Source organism: Drosophila montana, unplaced genomic scaffold (assembly GCF_035044405.1).
Source record: "Drosophila montana isolate Dmon_TW-CO22-7 unplaced genomic scaffold, ASM3504440v1 contig_1624_1, whole genome shotgun sequence".
NCBI classification, from domain to species: Eukaryota; Metazoa; Arthropoda; class Insecta; order Diptera; family Drosophilidae; genus Drosophila; species Drosophila montana.
The window spans coordinates 1296800-1319297 of NW_026996559.1; the positions used below are offsets into that span (position 1 = coordinate 1296800).

The 22498-nt window shown below is 44.4% G+C and overlaps 7 protein-coding genes across 8 annotated transcripts; 3 read left to right on the top strand and 4 right to left on the bottom strand.

The window, feature by feature from the left end:
* On the bottom strand, positions 1-2103 carry Ugalt (UDP-galactose transporter). The gene is made up of 3 exons (XM_064699197.1): positions 1821-2103; positions 1613-1732; positions 1-1307 (listed from the first exon to the last, which is right to left on the bottom strand). The coding sequence occupies exons 1-3, from the start codon at positions 1831-1833 to the stop codon at positions 364-366; spliced, it is 1077 nt and encodes a 358-aa protein (XP_064555267.1). The 5' UTR covers positions 1834-2103; the 3' UTR covers positions 1-363.
* Positions 2104-2202: 99 nt separating this feature from the next.
* On the top strand, positions 2203-4369 carry eIF2Bbeta (eukaryotic translation initiation factor 2B subunit beta). Its single transcript, XM_064699207.1, has 5 exons — positions 2203-2359; positions 2420-2506; positions 2560-3016; positions 3747-4132; positions 4195-4369. Exons 1-5 carry the CDS (start codon positions 2304-2306, stop codon positions 4265-4267), a joined length of 1059 nt encoding a protein of 352 aa, XP_064555277.1. The 5' UTR covers positions 2203-2303; the 3' UTR covers positions 4268-4369.
* Positions 4285-5567, bottom strand: LOC135440176 (uncharacterized). Its single transcript, XM_064699219.1, has 2 exons — positions 4960-5567; positions 4285-4901 (listed from the first exon to the last, which is right to left on the bottom strand). Exons 1-2 carry the CDS (start codon positions 5344-5346, stop codon positions 4377-4379), a joined length of 912 nt encoding a protein of 303 aa, XP_064555289.1. The 5' UTR covers positions 5347-5567; the 3' UTR covers positions 4285-4376.
* Positions 5568-8232: 2665 nt separating this feature from the next.
* Positions 8233-13405, top strand: LOC135440736 (uncharacterized). Its single transcript, XM_064700068.1, has 3 exons — positions 8233-9121; positions 11721-12302; positions 12365-13405. Exons 1-3 carry the CDS (start codon positions 8315-8317, stop codon positions 12944-12946), a joined length of 1971 nt encoding a protein of 656 aa, XP_064556138.1. The 5' UTR covers positions 8233-8314; the 3' UTR covers positions 12947-13405.
* A 71-nt stretch (positions 13406-13476) lies between these two features.
* Positions 13477-15896, bottom strand: LOC135440737 (WW domain-binding protein 11). The gene is made up of 5 exons (XM_064700070.1): positions 15736-15896; positions 15548-15673; positions 15370-15467; positions 14070-15295; positions 13477-14003 (listed from the first exon to the last, which is right to left on the bottom strand). Exons 1-5 carry the CDS (start codon positions 15797-15799, stop codon positions 13793-13795), a joined length of 1725 nt encoding a protein of 574 aa, XP_064556140.1. The 5' UTR covers positions 15800-15896; the 3' UTR covers positions 13477-13792.
* Positions 15897-16005: 109 nt separating this feature from the next.
* LOC135440735 (uncharacterized) lies at positions 16006-19613 on the top strand. Of its 2 annotated transcripts, none has more exons than XM_064700066.1 (5): positions 16006-16182; positions 16253-16691; positions 16755-17603; positions 18778-19120; positions 19184-19613. In XM_064700066.1, exons 1-5 carry the CDS (start codon positions 16078-16080, stop codon positions 19527-19529), a joined length of 2082 nt encoding a protein of 693 aa, XP_064556136.1. In that variant the 5' UTR covers positions 16006-16077; the 3' UTR covers positions 19530-19613. The 2 variants fall into 2 exon arrangements, with proteins under 2 accessions (XP_064556136.1, XP_064556137.1); XM_064700067.1 differs by lacking the exon at positions 16006-16182 and having other exon boundaries at positions 16373-16514; positions 16579-16691.
* Positions 19614-19661: 48 nt separating this feature from the next.
* Positions 19662-22345, bottom strand: LOC135440733 (activating signal cointegrator 1 complex subunit 2). The gene is made up of 5 exons (XM_064700065.1): positions 22164-22345; positions 21935-22095; positions 21257-21874; positions 20909-21187; positions 19662-20851 (listed from the first exon to the last, which is right to left on the bottom strand). The coding sequence occupies exons 1-5, from the start codon at positions 22281-22283 to the stop codon at positions 19801-19803; spliced, it is 2229 nt and encodes a 742-aa protein (XP_064556135.1). The 5' UTR covers positions 22284-22345; the 3' UTR covers positions 19662-19800.
* Positions 22346-22498: the final 153 nt, after the last annotated feature.

Genomic DNA, 22498 nt, shown 5'->3' on the forward strand with positions numbered 1-22498 from the left:
TTTACTTGGTCAAATTTTGCTTTGAATTTATTCGACACATAAAATTTACTGAGTGGTCTGGCACAGGTTATATGAACTATAAATACATAATGTGGACCCGAGCCTTTTTGAATTCGATCAATGGGACTTAATGTAAATATATATATACATACACACAAATGTATGAGGTTGTGTAGGAATGCGAAATATTTCCGCATGGAATATCAAAAACAGTACAAATATCAAATTGAAGTACACGAACGATCATCACATGGGCGGCAGGAAGTGCCCAAAGGAAAGAGATAACTAAACAAACATCAATACAATACTGTTGGCAAAATATTGTTGCCATGGATTAGGTCTGAAGTCGGATGCATTATTGTCTCAGACGCGCGGCAGCAGCTTCTCCTCATCGACCGAGAGATTGTGCGGCGCAGGCTTGGTGGCAGTGCGGGCAGGATCATAGCCGTAAAGGAATATTGAGGCGATAACCAGCATTGCGCCGGCACTGAACTGTAGCGTTAGATTGAAATTGAAAATGTAAATGGATGCAATGCAGGAGATGATGATCGCCAGCGACGTGGCGAATCCCTTAAGTATATTGTCAGCATACTTAACAACGACGGCTACGATAAGGCCGCCACCCGCCTGCAGCAGCACGAGGTACCAAACGAAGAGATCATAGCCATGGAAGAAACCATAGTTATAGATGCGGCTGGCATCGTTAATAAAGCAGGTCAACAGTCCAAACGGTATGCTCAGGAGACTGAGCTGCACGTTGCGCATCCATACGGAAATCTCAGCGCCCTTCAGTATCTTCTCAAAGTATATGCCTGCAAAGCCAGACAAAAAACAGGCGCCCAGTGCCGACCATAAGCCCAGCATACGATTCTGAGCGGGCGCCAATGAAGAATGTGTGGCCGTTGGCGCTGAGGAAGCAGCGTCATCACCAGCACCACCACTGCCTCCGCCATCCGTCTGAGCCAGCTGCACCAATACAATGCCCAATACGAGCAGCACCAGGGCGCCCCATTGCGTGTTGAACAACCTCCGGCGCAGTATGACAACGGCAAACATGGCGGTGGTCAGTATCTTAAGCTGGTATGTCACCTGATAGGTGGCCGCATCCAAATGCGATGCCGACACATAGAGCAGATTGTTCTGCACTATATAAACCAGCGACGGCACACACACCTTAAGCGTGTCCACAGGATTGGCTATTATGGTCTTGTGTAAGGAACGTACAAACCGTTGGGCGTCCTTGCCCTCCTCATTAAAGACCAGCACCAGACAGGTGATCAGCTTGACGAACTCGGCCATCAGCACCGCTGCGAAAATAGAGGAAGTTGGCGACAAATTAATAACAAGATGATAAAGTGGAAAGTCAGTCAGTAAAGCAATGCGACATGCAGACATACAAGCAAGTACAGACGTACATCAACACAGGAAGTATATAACATGACATGCTTATCAGCTTTGCTCGGTTAGTTGTTGTAGTTCACTCTAATTGAACGAATCTTTTTGCGGCCCTATTACAACTAAGTGTATGCATGCATGTGTGTGTGTGTGTGTGTGCGTCTGTGTGTTTGTATTTGCTTACGCATCTGCTTACGTTGTCTATGCAGTCTCTCACCTGTGGAGCTCAGAAAGATGTCCCCTGGCCTTGTGCGGGCATAGCGCATGCTGAGACCCAAGATCGCATTCTGTAGCGTTAATGTCAGCAGGCTAATGTACTTGAGAGTGTTGGTGTTAACTGCGCGAGTAGAAAGAGTTAAGACCATCATGTCAGTGGGTAAATGGTCAACTACTGTTTCCTAAAACTAAAAACTACACGCACTTACCGTGTATATTCATTTTGCGCTTGGCGTCTGTTTTGGTATCAGAACCGGCAAAGCGTGAGTTAAAGGCAAAATAGTTTAAACCAAACAAAAACAAAAAAAAAAGAAAATAATAATAAAGGGAAACACCTGTTTCGGTGATAAACAATTGCTTAGACAGTATACGCTGCCCGCCTGCCGTGCGCGTTGCTTCTTCGGCGATTTTTCGGCTATGAAGAAGGCACGGACACGTAAACAAGCTTTCAGCTCATATTGCGTCCAGTTTTATCGTGCATTGTTGTTTTTGCTTTTTTTTATGGCTATTGCCCAATGGAATGCCTCCGATATCGATAACGATTACAGCGACAATGGTTATCGAGTACGAGTAGTTTTACAGCTGGTGGCATCGATTGCAACTTGTTTTTGTTGGACCAACGTTGCCTGTGCTATTTGTTATTAGCACCGACTAGCCCATTGCTTTATTATAAAGAAAAAGACATTGCCAAAATGCGTGAACAGCCGTTAAACGAGGTTACACAACTGATACACGCCGTCAAAATGGGGTAAGACACGTACAACAACAAAACGTATTATGTTAAACTGACCATCAAATGTATCTACAGCTTAGTGGAAGGTTCCTACAGCATTACCAACAAGACGCTGGACATCTTCAAGTACATAATTATGAGCAAAACCTGGCAAAATGCAGAGTAAGTCGGGCTTGAGGTTATCAGTTATTTCAATTATTGACCACAATTTACAGCGCACTCATGCAAATTGTGCGCGCCCAGTCACGAATAATGCAGGCGGCACTGCCACAAGAGACTGTCACTTCGAACATGGCACGCCGCATACTTAAACTGACGCGTGAGGAATTCGAGCTGCTCCAGGCAAAAGGTCAGCATTTTGCCGACGACTCACAGGCTTCTCTTTCGCTACACAAGCTGGTCACGCAGACCAGCGAGAATTGCGTCAGCGTGGACTACTCAGTGCCGCAGCAGGGGCTGCGTGAAGCTCTGCTTGATCATTTGCAGGAGGTTGAAACTGAACTGGAAACCAGCTCTGAGAACATAAGTGTTCAGGCAGAGGAGCACATACACTCCTCTGAAATAATACTCACGCTTGGACACTCGCGCAGCGTCGAAAACTTTCTCAAGCGAGCCATCAAGAAGCGACAGTTTCTTACTATCATCGTAGCCGAGTGCGCTCCAGCCTGTCGGGTGAGTCAAGCGGCACACCTTTGGCGGGCCATCAAATTTAAAGCGGGCTCTTACCGGTTGCGGAGCGGGACCGATTACCCCCATACAGTTCATTACTGCTGCAATTTAGAATATCAAATTTATTCTTTAATTCTCTTGCAAACTCAACTCGATTTTCGAAAAGGAGAAATAATTTCAGTTGACGGTTGATTCGACAAAATAATATTGTTTGCGCATAACATGCGTTACATTTTGAAATGCAGCTTTGCAAGCTACTTGCTCAGCCTTGTCTATGCACCAACATTTTCAAATAATCTTATTCCGTAAGAACTACTACGCCCAAGTTTCCTTTCCTATCGAAAGTGAGCAGTAATACGGGGCTTCAGAAAATTCGATTTACAAGTGGGCGAAAAAGCTGGTCAAATGAAAAGCAAGCAGGCATCCATATAAGTGTGCGTTGAAAATGTCTGAACGTCGAACTAGCTAGTGGGACGTTGTCGGCTCAAATCCAGCAGCAATTTCAAATTTTTATATTTGTTTATTTCATTGTAATTATTCACGAAGAAGAAAAAAAAGTAGTAAACGATGAAGGGAAAAATTATTTATGTGAACGTGGCAGTTTTTTCTTCTTGTATATAATAGTAAGATATCCTTGACTAATCCCTATATGTCTATTTAAATATCGCTCTCTCTCTCTCTCTCTCTCTCTCTCTCTCTCTCTCTCTCTCGTTCTATCTCTGTCTGCCCGCAGGGACACAACTTAGCTGCATCCTTGGCCCATGAGAAGAATGTGGAGATTATTGTAATACCGGATGCGTCCATATTCGCGATGATGTCGCGCGTCAACAAGGTCATCATTGGCACACACAGCGTTCTAGCCAACGGCGGACTGCGGGCCGCATGTGGCGCCTACACAGTTGCCCTGGCTGCCAAGCATTACTCAGTGCCGGTCATTGTGCTAGCGCCCATGTACAAGCTCTCACCTTTGCACTTGTGTGAGCAGGATGCTTTTAATATGGTTGGCTGCGCTGAGGATGTGATTGCATATGACTCTGTGCCGGCGCGCGATGCCAAGGTGTACAGTCCCATGTTTGACTATGTGCCACCCGAATTGGTCACGCTCTTCATATCAAATACGTAGGTGTCCTAAATTGCCAACTCATTGTTTAGCCACTCATCATATTCTTGCTTATTCACAGCGGCGGTCATGCTCCCTCCTATGTTTACCGTTTGCTCTCAGAGCTCTATCATCCCGAGGATCTGGAACTTTAAAACACTTTGTTCAACTCATTGTAAATTATATATTTAAACCCACATAGACTGGACAACAATAACAACTACATCAACAAGAAATAAAATAGTAACTGTGCTCAATTTGGTGCTACTGCACGTTCTTTAACAACTCTATGAAATCGGCCAGGCTGTCGGCATAGTAGTCTGGCTGCGCCTCGGGTGGCGCCGCAATCATGTCCTCTTTGGTAAGGCTGCCGGAGAGCACCAGCAGTGATTGAAAGCCACAGGACTTGCCAAACTGTATATCCTGCACCAGCATATCGCCCACAAAAATGCATCGCTCCGGCGCTTGTATATCGTACATCTCCTTAAGCATATCACCAAGTATGGGCGATGGCTTGCCAAGAAAGATTGCCTCGCGATCCGTATACCGCTTGACGTGCTGCAAGAAGTCATAGAAACCAGGTACATTGAGATTTTCGGCCAGTGGCATAATAACATCACTGCCACCGGCAATTAGCTGGCAGTTTTCGTTCATCTGCAGATGACGTATGGCCTTGGCCAGCTCCACGTATGACATATCCAGATGTATGTCAAATAACACAGCGTCCACAGCTTGCTCAATTGCGAGATAATTCACCAGTGAGGCCGACGTCAGATGCTCCTTGATTTGCTGCAGTTATATGATTTCGTTTTAGATTTAGATTAATACAGGAACAGTTCAGACCCACCAATGACTCATACTCGATGCCGTGCTTACGCAACGTCTCATTGGCTTCCAGCGACATGAGCGAGTAGACGCGTTTGCCGGGCTTGTGCTTATGCAAATAGCGTACAATACTCTTTACTGGATGAACTACATCGTCGTGTTGTACATTGAGTGCACCAATATGGTCAAATTTCTCCATATACTGATCGTCGGTGCGGAAACTATTGTTCGACACGAACTTGACGGATTTGCCGGCATTTTTAAGCGCATTTATCGCCTCGCCGGTACCTGGTATCCAGCCGACCAGCAACCAGACAACGCCATCGCAATCGCTGATTACCATATCAAAGGAGTCAATAAAGCTGCGCTGCTCCTCCACGCTAAGATCAAGTATATGCCGAGGCGCCATTATGTTCACACCCGATGGGACCGAGACTGAGACCGCAACTAACCGGGCAATTTGTCCGTTACTATAGCTGCTTACTTGAGTTACTTGGCGGCAGTCGCAGGAGGTGGTGGATGCTGTTGCGCGCGCACGCCAATTAACAGGCCAACTGAATGCCAAGGCGGCCGTTTAACCTTCAACGTCACATTGAAGCTCCAGCTGTTGCCGCTGCTGTTTTGACTATGGCAGCAGTAATAATGTCTATTTAATGCTTGATTTAACTATTTAGCTAAGTAACAGCTACCTTGATTGTGACTGATAAGATCTCATGTGCCCAGACCATGCCTTTAAAGGGGCATCTGGAGAGTATTTACTATCTGTGCTTTCAGCCTGAACACGCTGTGCCTTGCTATGGATACACGCGTACCTCTTATTGCGTTACATTTAAGTTAAATATTTTGTCATTGCTTTCATAAAGATAACGCGCGCACGCCAGCGTTGCCAGACTCACAAAACAAAACATTTAATAAATCAATGCTTGCTTGAAAGCTGACAAGTGTGGATTGCCAATCAGAATTCGGATTTTTCGGAATGCAGGGCTACCGTATATTAAACTTTTCAATCAAATTGTAGGGAATTCTTTACAAGTCCAGAGTATTCGCTTTAGAGTGACTCAGATGTTGCGTAAATGTATATGACGGGCAGAAGGAGCAATCTCTCTATCATCAGTTTGGGCTTACAACGGCAGGTCCACATTCTAAATGCCCTTGAGAGCTACAAAAACTGTTCCGCTGTCGTCACAAATATGCGCCATACATTCGATAGGTATATCATAATGGCCTTTTGTACAAAATTCAATGTTAGTTGTTGAAATAAAAATGTTTTTTATACAGGAACTTCATATTTGATCTATCGTTTCTATATCAACTATATAAATACTGATCTATACCTTTAAAGTCGATAACTTGACTCAAGAACTTTTATACTTGTTCCAAGACTTTTTAGAACATATCTGAAATTAAATAACTAACTAGCTTTTAGTTTTATTTCTGCCCAAAAGCTCAGAAAAATGGTTTATTACCGTAGGAAGTTCGAAAATGCTAGCCTTAGACCGCTCTTTTTATCCTGTACCCATTGAAATGGGTAAAGAGGGTATAATATTTTTGTGCAAAAGTATGTAACAGGCAGATGGAGGCATCTTTAAGCCAAAAAATATATATATATTTATATATATATAATATATATATATATATATATCTATATAAAAACTGTTTTTCCTGACTGACTGAATGATTTGTAATCAACGCTCAGCCCAAGCCGTAATGATGAAGGTGCACATTAACACGGGGTCTCGGGATATTCCACCCGCATGTGTGGAAAAACCGCGAAAAACGTTTATATGAAACTTTTTTGTTTACCATCCGACCGGCCCCAAACTCATTTTCAAAGATCTTTGAGGAATGTTTCACACTTTTCGAAAAATTTATTCCGCCTTGGTGGAAATGGCGGTCAAAGATTTGGCGAGACGTGTGGAAAATGCGGTTCAAAGATTTTTTGGGATAAGTTTTAGGTTTTTTCCGATTTGCACCAAACTTTTTTTTCAAAGCTTTACATAAGAACTTAATGAATATGTTTTTCAGCGGTTTGGGAAATTCCACCCGCAACAGTGTTAAAATGGCGGAAAACGGTTGTATGAAAGTTTTTGGTTACCGTCCGAACGGTTTCAAAATCATTTTCTAAGATCTCTGAGGGAATTTGTTTTATAAGGGCCACGGGCTAGGCCGGGGTATACCCGCTAGTATATATGTATATATATTAAGTCTAAAAAAACTAGAGACTTGAAGTTATAAAAATATCTTCTAATATTTTCGAGCAATATCGTTTTTATGTCATGGGTTTTTATATAAGTAGAAATCAAAAATATATATACACCAAACTGGTTATATAGGTTGTTGTATGGTTATCATAGATTAAGACTATTTCACATTTTGAATACCGCCCAATCCACACAAAGTTGTACAATAATTAGTTTTTAAAGTAAGAGCCTTGTATTTGAGCACAGAAATTTGATTAAGTTCGGACAATACAAGCTTTAGTTAATCAAAAGTGCATTTCTCAACGTAAGGCGCTGGATGAGAAGTATCTCTAAATCGGGCAATTCCGATTAGAGAAATCCTACTTGTATCAAATCATGTTTCCAATTGGACTCGAAAGGGTTTCGTATACTTATTGCTAGATTTTTACAGCTGGACTTTATTGCGTAGCTTGAGCATTGTGTACATGTGTATATACACACACATACGTATGTATATATATGCATGTATGTATGCGTGTATGTATGCATGTATATGTGTTGGTCTCCAAAAAGCGAAAGTAAGCCCCACAGCACCTTGACATTGGCCATGATTTTCACAGCTTTGGCTGGCCGCGACGGCTGGGGCAAAACAAATGCAGCAATTGGCGAAAAGCAAATAGCTGAACGTGGCAAATCGAGAAAGACAATAATTGGAATACATTTCCACACATTTAACTGTGGCGCAGTTCTAACCGAAAGATAATTGCAAGAAGACGCGAACCGGGCATGAAGAGACGGAGACGGAGCAGTTCGACCAACTAAGCAGATAGTTAACGTGCATTTAATACATGCGTGAAATGGGCATGGTAAATACATAGATATATCTGTATATATATATTTATATATATATATATTTATGTATGTATATGTATATTTATGTACATATATCAAAAATCCGAATCGATTGGCAGCCTAGTTAGGCGGTTCTGATAAGATAGAAGACGCGCCACGCTACGAAAACGGTGCGGCACACTCACCAAGTACACACACACACACACACACACACATAGACAGCCGCACACAGACATAGATACACAAGCAGAACGATATATACATAAGCGGGCCGAGGCATCGAGAGCTGTGAAAGTCCCAAGTACTAGTCGCGATTATACAATTATTAGGCAACAAGCAGGAAACATGAGCAGTGCCGCCCAAGTCAACCAAGTTACCAGTGCCAGCAATGGCCATTCCTCGCCTCCGGAGGAGTGCGCCGCCGTCAGCAATAGCTGCTCCAACCCCACCCCCTCCTCCTTCTCCTCCGCCACGGCAGCAGCGGCAACGGAACCAGCGATCCCAGCGAACAGCAACAACACCGAACAGCTAAAGATTTTGGGCCAGCTGAGCAGCATCGAGCAAATCAACGAGCAGCGACGCATCTTTCTCAAAAGCACCATCAACGAGATCCAGGAGGAGGTCAGCAACGAGGCGGACGCCACCGCGGAATCGTTGCCCGAAATGCGCAAGCCGCCGCCCAATAGTCTGGCGCTGAACGTGAAATATGCGACGCTGCCGTCCCCGTCATTGGTCACATCGACGCTGGTCCGTTCGCCGCTGTCGCCGCCACCCAAGCCGCCCATGCTGAGTCGTACGCGCAGCACCGGCTCCGGCGATGGACGCACGCCGTCGACCAATGGAGATCTGGCGCTGCTGCGGCACAGCGTTACGGAGACGCCCATACCAGCAGCTGCAGCAGTTCCGGAAGCAAAAACAACAACTACGACAACAGCAGCAACAACAACAACTGCTACAACGACCGCTTCCAGCGCTGAGCAGCCGAACCCAACGCCAGCCACCATATCGGCGAAGCACTACGAGAGCCTGATCGAGGAGCTGCGCTGTCCCGGCTGCGCGGGCCCAATGAAGGCACCAGTTCTCCTCTGCAAGAGCGGGCACAGCGTGTGCGAGCAGTGCACCCGCATTCTGCTCATGTGTCCGCTGTGTAAGGTATGTCCACCCGCAGCAGCAGCTGAGATATCATTTTGTAGATACACATTGTTGTACATAGGCCCGGGTCTGGCAATCGCTTCCCTCGCTTCCCTCGTTTCCCTCGCCGGGTTGACGTCAGTCTCAGGCAAGCCATATCTAGCACTTGACATCTTATCGCGGCTACTTATATGACGTCTTGCTGGCAAAATACAGTGAAGCCTCTCAAGTTGCCAACGCTCTGCTCTGTTTGTTCGCCAATGGAACATTGTTTCCAGTTCTAGATGCTTGGTTTAAGCGTCGGCCCAGGGATCGAACGCCCGAGAAGACATCTGACCTAAACATTTCTGCTTATTCTGCTTATATATTCCCTTCGTAATATGTTAGCTTATCGCATTCTTAGAGATCTATGCCTTTTACCGATTTTCAAACATATATCTCTCCAAAAGTAGTTGGTCATATTTTAATATGTCACTGGGCCCAGGCAAGCCCTGGTTATACCTTCCGTACATAGCACATTTGAATTAGAAATGGAAATAGAGCAAATAAAATGTTCTATTGAATCCCAGATCATAAAATAATAATTTATCAAGTCCAGGCTAATGTTTACTTTCTGTGTGCTTCAACTGGGTCGCATTTTAATAGTAAAACGAAACAATGTAAATAATTATGTTATCTAAAAAAGATATCCTTTGAAATTTCTATGATCTGAACCCATTGAAAATGGGTATAATGGGTATAATGTATTTGTGCAAATGTATGTAACAGGCAGAAGGAAGCATCTCCGGCCCCATAAAGTATATATATTCTTGATCAGCATCAATAGCCGAGTCGATCTAGCCATGTCCGTCTGTCCGTATGTGTGAACGCAAGGATCTCAGAACCTATAAGAGCTAGAGACTTGAAATTTTGGCTGTAGGTCCTCCTAGTCCCCGCGCAGATCAAGTGTGTTTCCGATATTCGATAACTTCCCCGTTTCCATGTAATCGATACAAATCGATATTGAAATACTGTTTTTTGGGCAATTTCGGTAAAAAATATGAGCTAGACTCACCAAACTTGACATGTAGCTTCTAGAATAGTATATATATATCAAGTATCTTTCATTTTATACCTATCGCCTGTTGGAAGAAGAGGGTTCAGGGTATCCCCTAGCAGGAGCTCCCGACTAGAACATCTTACTTGTTTTTAAATTGAATTTTGTTTATTTTTGGGAAACGCATTTTTTTGTGCCAACATATAGTCAATGTATGTTATATTTCTATGCAATGTACTGATAGGGATTCCAAGTTTTCAAATCCAATCAATCACGTCTTAATACATTTTAATTCTGCTGAATGCAATAAAAGTTTATTTTCTTAGCAGCTTAAACAATATATGAGCTAAAAGGCTTGAAAGTGCTATTGGATATTTTAATATAGATAGATGGATATATAGATAGATTCGAAGCTGAACAGGCTTTATCCATTCAATGGAAACCCCAACCGATTAGCTTAGTTAAAAATTACAGGGTATATTTATGTGTGTGTTGTAAAATAAGAAATTAAAAAATCATTAGAAGACAATCAACTTTGACCAAAGATTAATTGTTTTGTAAACAGCACATAGAACAAGATTTATATATATGTATGTATATATATATATTCTTGATCGGTATCAACTCCGTTTGTCTGTTTCTATGCAAACTTATCTCACAGTTTGATGGCTATCTTTAAGAAAACTTTTCCGTCTGGTTCGTCTTTCTCTTGCAGGAACAGAAACGCCCTCAACGAACCAACATATAGATAAAGCTGCCATGAATTTATTTATTTTATAAATCAATTTATTTCATAAAAAAAATTTACGTTATTCAAGACATTTTGGCCAAGTTTGGCATTTGCGAGCTAAAACCTGCTTCTTACAAATGAGCAGAACCTTCTTGAAGAAGAATCGGTCGAAGTTTTTGGGTGGAAACCTTTCTCTCTCTCTTTCAAGATATCTTCCCCTTAGCCATTAAAAGCCTAAACTAACACATTCTCCATCGTCAAGTCAGACTTTTATATATATCATATAGGAATAATCATATCGACGCACTCAAAGCCATGTTGTTTATTCGCTTGACGACTTTAAATCATAAAAAAAAAACAAGACATGATTCTGAATCACTTTGCAGAAGATTAGAAGGGAATATTATCCTCTCACGTGAAGAGTCTATAAAATTAAACTGAAATTTAAATTTAAATATTATTAGGCGTTAATATTATTATGCGTATCAAGTCAGACTTCTATATATATCATATACCTCCTATAGGAATAATCATATCGAAGCACTCTCGTTTATTTGCATGAAGACTTTAAAACTTAACAAAAACGTAGATTTTTAATTCTGAATCACTTTGCAGAAGATATGAAGGGAATATTATCCTCTCACGTGAAGAGTCTATAAAATATGATTTCGAAACTGAAATTTATAATAATATGCGTTAGACAGTCTTCAAGTAGATAACGGACGTGTCTTGCTTTCAAGCGCACTTTGCGAAAGGAGTATCAAAAGGCAAAACATTAGAAATAGTGTAATTAATATATGCTGCAAGTAAATTCCGAGCCGATTATCGTATTTAACATATATTGCTATTTGCAGGAGGGCTTCACCAATTCGCGCTCGCTGACGATTGAGGCGTTGTGCGCCAAGGCGCATTTTGGGTGCAGCTTCGCAGCGGGCGGCTGCGGGGTGAGGATGCCGGTGGCGCTGCTGCCGTGGCATGAGCAGCAGTGCATCTATAAGCCGATGAAGTGCTTCATGGGACGCGTCTGGGGCGATTGCAAGTGGCAGGGCAGGGAGGTGCAGTGGAAGCAGCATCTCGAAGAGCAGCACACGGACAAGTTGTTCCGTGCCGGCAGCGCGGATATTGTGTGGAATATGGCCGTGCGACGCAAGCCCCTCACGGGCTACTATGTGTTCCAGGCGCACGATGAGATGTTCAACTTTTACGAGATTTACGACAAGCAGCGCATCCTCTTCACCATGACATGCACCTCCAATTGGCGCGAGAGCAAGTACAACTATGCCTACGAAGTGACCCTGCTGCAGCCGGACAACGACGCGCTATCGTTGACCCAGAAGTTTCCGGTGCACAGCGAATATGATAGGGATATTCTATTGGAGGGCACCTGTGTCAGCATTGGCCTGGCCGAGCTGGCCCGCTTTGTTGACGACGAGAAGGTGAGTGTGTGTGAGTGCAGCATATCCAAGGATCAAGCGTATAACACTTTCCGTTCCCGCAGCGCCTGCATTATCGGGTGAGCGTTTTGGCGGTCAAGTCGACGCGCCGCCCTAAGCCCGTGCGCCAGAGTCTTCCGCAGCCACTCGACTATAAGCAGACGAAGCATGTCGGAGTCAATGGCAAAAGCGTGCCCGCCAGCATGATCATAACGAGAACCTACAAGGAGGCACTTGGCGAGGTGGCACCTGCAGCAGCTACGCCAGACACACCGGACTCCGAGGAGAACAGCGGCGCGCTCTTTGAGATGGAACGCAAGTGGGGTACACCACAATTGCACTTCAATCGCAAATATTTGAGGAACACGACCAGCGACGATCCCAAGAATGTCGATCCCAAAGAGGACGAACTGCGGCCGCTCCATGGCACGCACTCTAGTGCTGGGGCCCACGAGGACAAGCTCTCCCTGTGCAGTAACAGCACCAGCTATACCAAAAAGGTATCCGACTCGCTGCGCAGGAGTTTCCGTTCGCTGAAATCCGACTTGATCGAGCTGCGACCCTTTGCCAAGAAGAAGGCAACACCAAAGACGGCGACGCCAAGAGCAACAGCAGCAGCAACAATAGCGTCTACAGGAGAACAATAGAGCTCCCAGCCCGTTCGATAGACATATATTTGAATATAGGGCTCCTCCCCAAGCCTTGCCAAGTTGCCAGTTTGACGGAGCGACCAGAAGCCCAGGGAGCTTGTGATCAACAAATACTTTGCTTTGGACTAACTTTTTTTTTTTTTTTAAATTAACTAAAATGTGAATGGTTTTTTTTGTTAACTTTATTGAAACTGAAATTTATCTTGAGTTTTGTTTAGCGGAATTTTGAAATTGTTGAATGTTTTCATTTCTATTAGTTTGGAAGAATATTGCTAAAATAAACCCCAAATAAAAAACAAAATACTCCAACTATTACAAAATTGTGTAATTAACCCATTTAATATGATATAAGCTGATCTAAAAGTTTAACAAAAGACTTCAGAGCCATTTTCATGAGGCCTATAAAAATTAAAATAAATCATAAGCGGTTTCTTAAATCGTTCGATCGAATTCGAAGCGTTTTTATCCGTGTCAATTTGTATTTTTTTTTTGTGCGTGTAAGAGATGTTTTTTGTTTCGAAAATATATTAGTATATGCTGACTATGCCAAGTTAAATAAACTTCGGAAGTCTACGTATTTTATTCGGCTGAATAATAGATGCTTAAGGGAACATGTTCATGGATTTATCATAATCGTCGGTACCTAAAGACTGCAGAGTCCTTAACCGCTTGGATTTGTTGCTTTCTTTAAAAATAAATTAGTCGTCAAAATGTTTGCGACATTTCACCAATTGGGGATTGGTTATTTTGCATTGGTGTCTTTTTCTTACGCTAATGACAATTAAACTACGCATATAATGTACAATCATTGAGAGGGGCCATATAGTTTAGATAGCGGCTGTGCTACAGCAGACCCTGCATCTCGTTCATGAACTGCAGGTAGGCGTCATCCTTCGTGGGTGGCTTCTTGTGTGTCTCGGGCGGCGCATGGATGCTACGGTCTCCAACATCGTGGACGCCAGCTGGATGCTTACCTCTCGCCACTCGGCGCTGGTCTTCGCGCTTCACACGCAACGTCGAGGGCACAAATCGGGTGACATCCGCGCTTAGATTCCTTTACAAAATATAATCGCACATATATTAATAGAGGTACGTGGGCAAGGATTCAAAGGGAGCATACCTTATCTGCGGCTTAGCTGTGATAGTGGTGACGCCTTTGCCCGGTTCCTTGCTTGGTGGCGGATTTGTATTACCATGCTTAGGATGATGGCCACCCATGCGCGGCGGCATTCCTGGCGGCGGACCTGGAGGCATGCGTATGCCCATGCGCGGCATGGGGCCCAGAGCGTGTGGAGGTCGTGCTCCTGGCGGCGGGCCAGGCGGCATACGCAGGCCAAATCCTGCTAGACCTGGTCCGGGTGGTCGCATAGGTGGCGGCCGGAACATAATACCCGGCGGCGGCGCTATGTTGCGCAGATGCGGCAGTTGTGGCAGCTGCGGCGGCGCTGGCGCACTTGGCGGCAACGGTATGGCAGGCAATGAAGGCGCTGTCGGCGGCGCTGGCACCGACGTCGTGGCTGCAGCAACAGCTATTGGCTTAACCGGATCTTTGGTTGCATTGCTGCTAGCGGGCTCCTTGGCATCGGCATCAGAGCCCATATCATCATCCGCATCGTCATCGTCGTCTTCGTCGTCACTGCTGCTGCTGCTGCTGCTACTGTGGCTGTGGCTGCGGCTGCTGACACGACGACGGGCCGGTGGCGATTTACTCTCCGAGGCGCTGTCGCGCTTCTCATCCTTATCAGTGTGTTCCTTATCGTGCTCCTCGTCACTCTGCAGTTTTCGATGCTTGCGCTTGTGCACATGCTCCATTTCTTTCATGAAGTCGTCAATGTTCTGCATGCGCTGTTGTAACTTGGGGCTAGTGGCCGTTTCTTCCTCGTCGCCCTCGTAGTCGGTGTTGCCCTCTGCATCCGAATCGAGCTCTGACATGGCAAATAGATCAGGCGGCGGCCCTGGTGGCACACCAAGCCAATCCTTATCATCGTCTTCCTTTGATTTATCCGACTGTAAGTCGGCAGCAATTTCGCTGTTCTTGGCAACACCCGGTGGTGCGCCAGGGGCAAAAGGCGGCAAAGCTAGCGTCATAGGCGGCGGTGGCATACGAATACCGCCTGATCCACCTGGAAAGATGATGTTGCTGCTATTATTGCCACTGTTGGCTGTACTCGTGCCGCTTGCACCAGCATTAGCTGCTGTGACCGGCGCTGGCAGTGGGATCTCATCGATCTGTACGCTCTGGGCATGTTTGACGCTCTCGTAGTATTGTTGCTTTTTCAGACGCTTCTTCTCGTAATCCACCTCCTTACGCTTTAGTTCCGCCCAGTGCTCGGGCTCATCGTTATGCTAGCAAAGGACAGAAAACGAATTAAGATCTGGCTGGGATTTATGTACGTTTATATATATATATATACACCTACATAGAGTCGCATAACTCGATCAAAGGTTTCCTTAAGCTTTTTGCGTTTATCGCGCAGCACCTTTTCATTAAGTGGCGACGGCTGCAGCACATTATACTCTGCAGGGTGATAAAAGATGCACAGTATCTTCAGTGTCGGTGGGTTGGTTATAAAGAACATTAGATTTGATGCTACTTACCCATCTCGTCTATCTTTTCCATCTCTTCAAGTATCTGCGAGGGATCCTTGTTCTTGAGCACGGCAGCTCGCACCATTTGGCGCTGTCGTTTGTTCTTCTTCAGCTCCTTTTTCCGAGCCTCTTTGCCTGTGTATGGATGGGTGAGTAAAGATTCGCGTGTGTGCATTCTACAGCCGGGTGCTACTTACGCGCTTGGTCTGTTGGATTCATGTATTTGCCACTTTTAGTGGTGTTTATGGAGCGTCGCCCCATCCTAATTTGTTGATTTGATAAACTAGTTTAAAAAAATTCTACTACGGGCCGTCTTCACTCCGGCTTTTTGGCTACTAAAGTACTAGTGCTGCACAACGCACAAAACATTGAAGTTCGTTTTCGATTCCCATGCAATCGATTATATCGATAACATGAAATTATTATGGGTACAAAAACAAAACTCACGAGCACAACAAAAACAATCTGGCAGCACGGAAACGTCGTGTATTAAATGATGCCGGCATATCCACAAAGAGGCACCATAAAACAAAACAAAAATGTCCGACAAGATGTCGCATGACAATAGTCTCGCAAACGTATTTGAAATTCTCAACATAGACAGCGATTCAGAGATTTCTGACAATAAAAATGGCACGATCGTGGTTAGTATTGAACAAGCAAGCACAATGTTGAGTGTGTCGGTTGATAAACAGCTATTCAAACTACACGCAGCCCCCAGTGCCAAACGCCACTCACGATCTCACGTGCAGAAGGCCCCAAACGACAGGTGATATGGACAACAGTGACGACACGGATATGGATTCGGACGTGATTGTCGTTGTGGATTCATCAAATGCCTCGTCAGACGTAAGCTGCTTCAGCGCATCAAATTTGAGCACTTCACAATCAGTATTAGAGCCAGAGCTCTGGGATTGCCTGTCAGATACAGACACCATACCAGAAACCGAAAGCGATAGCAACACCAATGGCAGCAGTAAGTTGTCCCGTAGTCACAACTATAACAATCTCTCTCGTAGTCTCAACCATAACAATATCAGCCTAAGCACAATATCGATCACATCTGACGACGCATGCACCATGGATAGTCGTATAAGTACTCCAATCAAGCGCAAGCAAGACTGCTACCCACCCAACAGCAAGTTGTCCAAATGTAAGTGTCTCAGTTATTAAGTTGAAAAATCGGTGAATTAAATAATATTATAAATTTACACAGCTTGCAATGGCCGAATTAATCTGGGACTGGAAGTGAATGCCTCGCCGGTGTTGAGCTCTAATGTGATCACCACGCGCAGCGGCCGAACTGTACGCGCACGCATCGACAACAAGTTTGATTATTCGTCGGAGCCGCAGGATGTTGATTCAGATGATTCCGATGATCCTGATTTTGGTGATAACGAGTTTGAAAACGATGACGAAGACAACTGCCATGATAGCAGTGAGCCTACGCGCAAACAGCGACGAATTTCCATGCGCAACAGCTGCTGTAGCAGCGACGCTAGCTCCATGCTCGAATCGGATGCATTTATCTATCTGGATTTAAAGCAGCCGGTGGCAATTGTCAAGAATGAGCCCACAGCTGATGCTGCTATAGAGTTCGATAGTGAGCTGAAGACGCGTCTGCAAAAGTTGTTGGGTCTGGTTGCACCGCAGCGCCGCCTTTACAATCCCATGTCTAATTTTGAGCTCGAGGATAATCATATGGATGAAGATGATCCGCCGCCTACGTTGCGCAGTCGTTTATGGACAGCTAAGAGCAGCGTTCAGCCTTTAAATGTGCCTATGATCACAGAACCCCCGCTGCCAAGCCCGGTGGCATCTCGTATCAAAGCGCTTGGATCCGAAATAACAAATGATATGAAAATGCTGCTTATTGACGACATGGTGCAGCGCGCCAATGCAAACTATTTTGAGAGTCAAACTCCCCAACATATCAAGGAACCCATCGATCTGAGCGGCTTACCCAGCGAGGAGCAACGTGCTCTCAATTGTCAACAGCACAAGAAGATCCCCAGCATTATGGGGCCCTATACGGGCGTATATAGCTTCGTGGATTCGCTTCGGTGTGAGTTAATTGAGAAATTTCTTAGTCTAAGAACGAAGTTTGACAAGGTGCAAATTGTCTAAACGAGAGTGGCCGACTAACAGATACCCCTTAAACATAATCAAAAAATCTATGTAAACTGTGCAATTTAGGCAGACTGTACTTCATTTCGATAGAAAATTTGCGATAGAAAATATATTTGTATAAGTTCTACTTATGTTAATTATTTAAGTTTGTTGCATTATTTCCATGTTCCATTTACACTTGGCAATTGACATCTAGATTAATGATGATCAAATATCAGATTAAAAAGTCTTCCCGAGACGCCCACTCCTGCATCCAAAAATCACAAAAATCTGTATATTCTAGTCACAGTTTCAAAAGCCACTGCTTCGGAACTACATTCTGAGATTAGCTAAAACATTATTTGACTGTTTTCGACGGTTTAAGCTCGCTTGTATAAGAACAGTGTATAAAAAGCAAATCAGTTGCATATATATGGCAATTAGAACCATTAATAAAACGATACATATGAAAAGTATTTGAGGATCGCATAGAAAGGCGGTTATAACGACTATAACATGTATAAAAACTGGAAATTCTGAATTTAATAGGCTGCATCTCTCTTCTACAGACTGATACCCTTCTATAAGATAAGGTTTTTTAAAGATACAATCATCAAAGTAAAATTATTCTTTTAAAAAAACTAAGCTTTTTAATTACTATACACTTTGTTGATTGTATTTATTTGAATTAGACATAGCTGGAAAAAATATGTTAGTATAATTAACATTTAGAATCGCTATCCTCATGCTCATGCTCGTATCCAAAATGTTAGATTTTTATCTTAAATGGAAATTGAAGGGATTGAAAGAGTAAGAGGTAATGTCGTATCTTTGCTATTTAGACAGGAAATTTCATCTTTTATATGTACATATTCATAAAATACATATATATATTACATAAGTATTAAATGATGTCATGAAAATGGCATAGAAGGGCGATTCACACATAAGGAGTAAGTTGTTTAAAGTGCTTATGAGTTTCACGAAATGCTGCATTTTAAAAGCCAGTTTTCAGTGCAGAACTTCAACCACGACTGTCAGAAAACTTAAAATAAATTTGTAAATATTGTTATTAATGCTCGATAATACCTATTGCCTTAACAATGGCTACAAGTGTATATTTCTTGCAGCAACAACGCCCTTAAATATGTGTCATCCACTTGCTGTGAACTTTCGCAAGCGGGAGTTTGGAGCGTGCAAGGTGCAGCTGGCCAAGACCCTATTCAACATACTCAATCACACAGTCTTCCATTGTGGCCTTCGCCCGAGCATTGTCTGGAGGAGCTGCATGAACACGCCCAGTAGCATCGAACATCGGATTGAGGCTGGTGGCCAGCGCCTTTCGCGCATTGTATTGTGGCAGAACATAAAACAGCCTGGAATGATGGTTAAAGTCCTGCTGCACGAGATGTGTCACGCGGCTGCCTTTGTTTACCACGGTGAGACGGGACATGGCGACAACTGTCGCAAATGGTGAGTGAACAACAGATTTCTCAGATTTACACATTAATATATATGTATTTGATTTTATCACAGGGCTTATCGCGCCAAATCAACGCTGCCTGAGCTGCCAGAGATTGGCGATTGCAATGCTAGCTACAAGTACACTTGCCTCCTGTGCCGTGGCCGCTCGTTTGGTCGGATTAAGTTTGAGGATGAGGCGGAACAGCTGCGTTGCCACTATTGCCAGTTTGAGGTTAATGTGGAGGCCTGCAGCGCCGAAAATGTCCACAACCTATCTCTCACCGACCAGTTGGTGACACCCTATAAAGAGTTCGTGCGCGCAAACTATGGGAAGTGCGAGCAGAGCGGGCACAGCGCCAAAATGCAAGCACTCAACGTGCTATACAAGGAGCACCAGCAGCAGGCGGCTTCCAATTGATGCTGAAACACAAAGCTTTAAATTTTTTGTTTAATTTTTTTTCTTTATATATATAAATAGGTTTAAATAAACATGTTTCCTTCACTTCTCGTAGCAAACAAAAAATTTATTTTCGTTATAATTTGAACACTATTTATTGCAACAACTTTGTTGACAAGGCTTTGAATTTTCTTCTAACAAATTACAAATGCTTTATATATAGTGGAACGTTTTAGGCCAGTTAGTTTAGTATACCACATAAATAAGTTAGGTGAGAGGTGAAATGCCGCAATCAAGACATCATGCCCTTGCTGCGCTTAAAGGCGGCGCCCGCCTTGCGGTTGTGATTGGCGCGAGTTGATTTATTTGCTTCTTTCTGGCCGCGATTGCGGTTCGTTTGCTGCGTTTGACCTTGACCCTTGGGTGCGCCCACTACGTCAGTCTGGGTGCGCTGGCCGTACTTGGCCATTTGGCGCTGTTGATAGCGTGCACGTATTGCCTCAGGATTTTCACAGAAGTCGGTGCTTTTTTTGTTGTTTGTTGCCCCATTGTGCTCACCATCGCTGCTGGCGTCATCCTCATCATCCTCATCGTCTTCGAAGGCATCTTGCGCTTCGTAAGCGCTACTAGCTGCTGTCGCCGAGGCTTGTTGCAGCTTGGCGCGCAGCAAACTCTGCGGCGGCGCTTGTCCCTCATTTAATGCCTCGTAGCTGTCATCGTACTCGTCGTCGTACTCGGCTCCGGCCTCATGAGGTGTTTCCTCAACTAATGCATATTGCTGATAGCGCTGCTTTAATTTGCCAATGTCGCGCTTGTCGTCCAGAAGCTGCTCGGCATTGCGCGGGGCACCAGGCAAGCCCTTGCCTTGCTTTATAATGCACTGTGGATTATCATGGGTAAGCACATCGTACTTGTCGCCGTCGTGTACATTGTAATGACGAACACCGGTTTGCCGCTGCAATTTGTCCTGGGGATCGGCTGGTATGTATACCTCCTGCCGATCCATGTGCACTAGATCGGGCGGCAGATTGTCATCTAGTATTGCGGCAATCGCCTGCTCGCTGTTCTCGTAACGTGTCAGCACCCGACGAATGAATCCCATGCCCAAATCCGGCAATACGTCCAGCACGGCGGACACTTCTAGATCAATGTCACGGGCACAACCATTTACTACTGCTGCAGCCGTTGGCAGCGGCGAAACACATGAATCTTCCACCTCATCGTCCTCTTCGTAATCAGAGTTCAGACATCCGGCCAGATGCTCATCGGCAAGGATACCATTGGTGCAGGCACTTAGTGCCTTCTGGTAGCCAGTTATTACAAAATCTACTTTGTAGTTCTTGCTGTGTGTGGAATATGAAAAGTTGATGTGCATCAGTAATTCATTTATGTGCACTCACATGTTGGGACAGCGGTCCAGCAGTAATTCAATGTCGTTCTCGATCGGATACTGCCGCTGATAGTCGACAACAAAGGTCTGTGCTGAGAGACATTCCTGCAGCAGTTCAATCATCTGCTGGCCACGTCCAGACTGCAGCTGCGCAGATGTTATACGCCGAACAACGTTCAGGAACTGTTGACGTGCCTCATTCAGCCAGCGCAAGGAGCTTGCCTGTGCATTGTTCAGATAAATATTTCTATACAGCATTGGGACGGTAAGATCATAGAAATTGGCAATGCTGTCGAGAAATGGAAACAGAGAAGAATTATACAACCCAACAAATTCTCTCTATTTCTCTCGCTCATACCTTTGTACAAGTTTCAGCTGCTCACAGGCTGCGAGCAGTGTGGGGCATAGCTGGATGAGCATGCGCAGCGTATAGGCGCAGTCTAAGGCAAATAATACAACATCATCATAGGGCGTATCGGCATCGGGATCCAAGAGTGTGCCACCACCGGCGCCTTCGCAGCCCTCGTTCTCCACCTGAATCTGCATGCTAAGGAAGGCATTCTCATAGAAAGCCAATCCTTCCTCCAGATCCTTTAAATAGTCCGGCTGGATGCGCAACACTGTCTCAAAAATCTGTTGCAGCATCTTCAAATTCTGCTCATCAGCATCGCCCACTGCAATAACCAGATCAAACAGCAACGGCACGGACATCAGATAGTTTTCATACAATAAGGAACTGTGCTGCTGCGGCGTTATCCATTCTGTAGCTGATTCCTTTGAAGTAAGCAGGCGCATAACAATACGCACCGCCCGATTCAGCAGTTGAGCATAAAGTGACTTTGCATTGAACAGTGCCACCTCATTTCCTTCCGGCGTACTGCTGTCCGTTTCCGTTCTGTAGTAGGGATTGGCACGTTGCAGAAATGTAACAACCGCGGCCATTGCTGATTCCTCGTACACCATATACGACCAGAATCTACAACGAATGCAATTAGAGAAATATGTTTGGGTTTGTCCGTCTGGAATCAGCCCTTACTCGTGATGACTCAGCTGCAGCAGAAACTCGAAATCTTGCAGGCAGCTAGCGGCAATATGTTGCCACTCTTCCAATGCGGCGCCAGACTTGATGCGGCCATAGGAGCTTAGCATGCAGATGTAAGTGCCAAAGGCCTTGTCACGTGTCAGCCAATGCACATCCTGCAATAGATCATCGGTGATTTGTAACCGTTAAATCAGTTGAAACCCTTAATTTAAATGCTTCTTACAAGCGCAGGAACTTGCCGTCTGACGCCATCGGTATCAGTTAGCGTTAACTTCAAGCGGTCCAACGGCAGCTTATCCGGATTGCAGTTATTATTACTGACGTCCAGGTTCTGGCAGATCATCACTGCGAAAGCTGTAACAAAAACAACACAAATGTGCACAAATTGAGTGACACTAATACAAGACAGGGCTGTTGAATTAATATATCGATTAATATATTTTATTTGATAATATAATTGCGAATATCGATACTTGTGCGCTAATTATTATTATATAGTGGTAAAATAGTTGCCGCTATTTTGAATGCTCGTATATTTTATTTCGTGAGCAGTACTTT

Excerpts from the sequence above, each read along its gene's own strand:
- Ugalt (XM_064699197.1), bottom strand. Across the intron at positions 1,308-1,612 it reads CATCTTTCTGAGCTCCACAG|CGGTGCTGATGGCCGAGTTC; the intron begins GTGAGAGACTGC and ends CTATTTTCGCAG.
- eIF2Bbeta (XM_064699207.1), top strand. The coding sequence starts at position 2,304 with ATGCGTGAACAGCCGTTAAACGAGGTTACACAACTGATACACGCCGTC. Across the intron at positions 2,360-2,419 it reads ATACACGCCGTCAAAATGGG|CTTAGTGGAAGGTTCCTACA; the intron begins GTAAGACACGTA and ends ATGTATCTACAG. Across the intron at positions 2,507-2,559 it reads AAAACCTGGCAAAATGCAGA|CGCACTCATGCAAATTGTGC; the intron begins GTAAGTCGGGCT and ends CACAATTTACAG.
- LOC135440176 (XM_064699219.1), bottom strand. The coding sequence starts at position 5,346 with ATGGCGCCTCGGCATATACTTGATCTTAGCGTGGAGGAGCAGCGCAGC. Across the intron at positions 4,902-4,959 it reads GCATCGAGTATGAGTCATTG|CAAATCAAGGAGCATCTGAC; the intron begins GTGGGTCTGAAC and ends ATATAACTGCAG.
- LOC135440736 (XM_064700068.1), top strand. The coding sequence starts at position 8,315 with ATGAGCAGTGCCGCCCAAGTCAACCAAGTTACCAGTGCCAGCAATGGC. Across the intron at positions 9,122-11,720 it reads TCATGTGTCCGCTGTGTAAG|GAGGGCTTCACCAATTCGCG; the intron begins GTATGTCCACCC and ends TGCTATTTGCAG. Across the intron at positions 12,303-12,364 it reads GCTTTGTTGACGACGAGAAG|CGCCTGCATTATCGGGTGAG; the intron begins GTGAGTGTGTGT and ends CCGTTCCCGCAG.
- LOC135440737 (XM_064700070.1), bottom strand. The coding sequence starts at position 15,799 with ATGGGGCGACGCTCCATAAACACCACTAAAAGTGGCAAATACATGAAT. Across the intron at positions 15,674-15,735 it reads GAATCCAACAGACCAAGCGC|GCAAAGAGGCTCGGAAAAAG; the intron begins GTAAGTAGCACC and ends ATCCATACACAG. Across the intron at positions 15,468-15,547 it reads GGAAAAGATAGACGAGATGG|AGTATAATGTGCTGCAGCCG; the intron begins GTAAGTAGCATC and ends ATCACCCTGCAG.
- LOC135440735 (XM_064700066.1), top strand. The coding sequence starts at position 16,078 with ATGTCCGACAAGATGTCGCATGACAATAGTCTCGCAAACGTATTTGAA. Across the intron at positions 16,692-16,754 it reads CAACAGCAAGTTGTCCAAAT|CTTGCAATGGCCGAATTAAT; the intron begins GTAAGTGTCTCA and ends AAATTTACACAG. Across the intron at positions 19,121-19,183 it reads GGCGACAACTGTCGCAAATG|GGCTTATCGCGCCAAATCAA; the intron begins GTGAGTGAACAA and ends ATTTTATCACAG.
- LOC135440733 (XM_064700065.1), bottom strand. The coding sequence starts at position 22,283 with ATGATCTGCCAGAACCTGGACGTCAGTAATAATAACTGCAATCCGGAT. Across the intron at positions 22,096-22,163 it reads GACGGCAAGTTCCTGCGCTT|GATGTGCATTGGCTGACACG; the intron begins GTAAGAAGCATT and ends GATCTATTGCAG. Across the intron at positions 20,852-20,908 it reads CTGGACCGCTGTCCCAACAT|CAAGAACTACAAAGTAGATT; the intron begins GTGAGTGCACAT and ends TTCCACACACAG.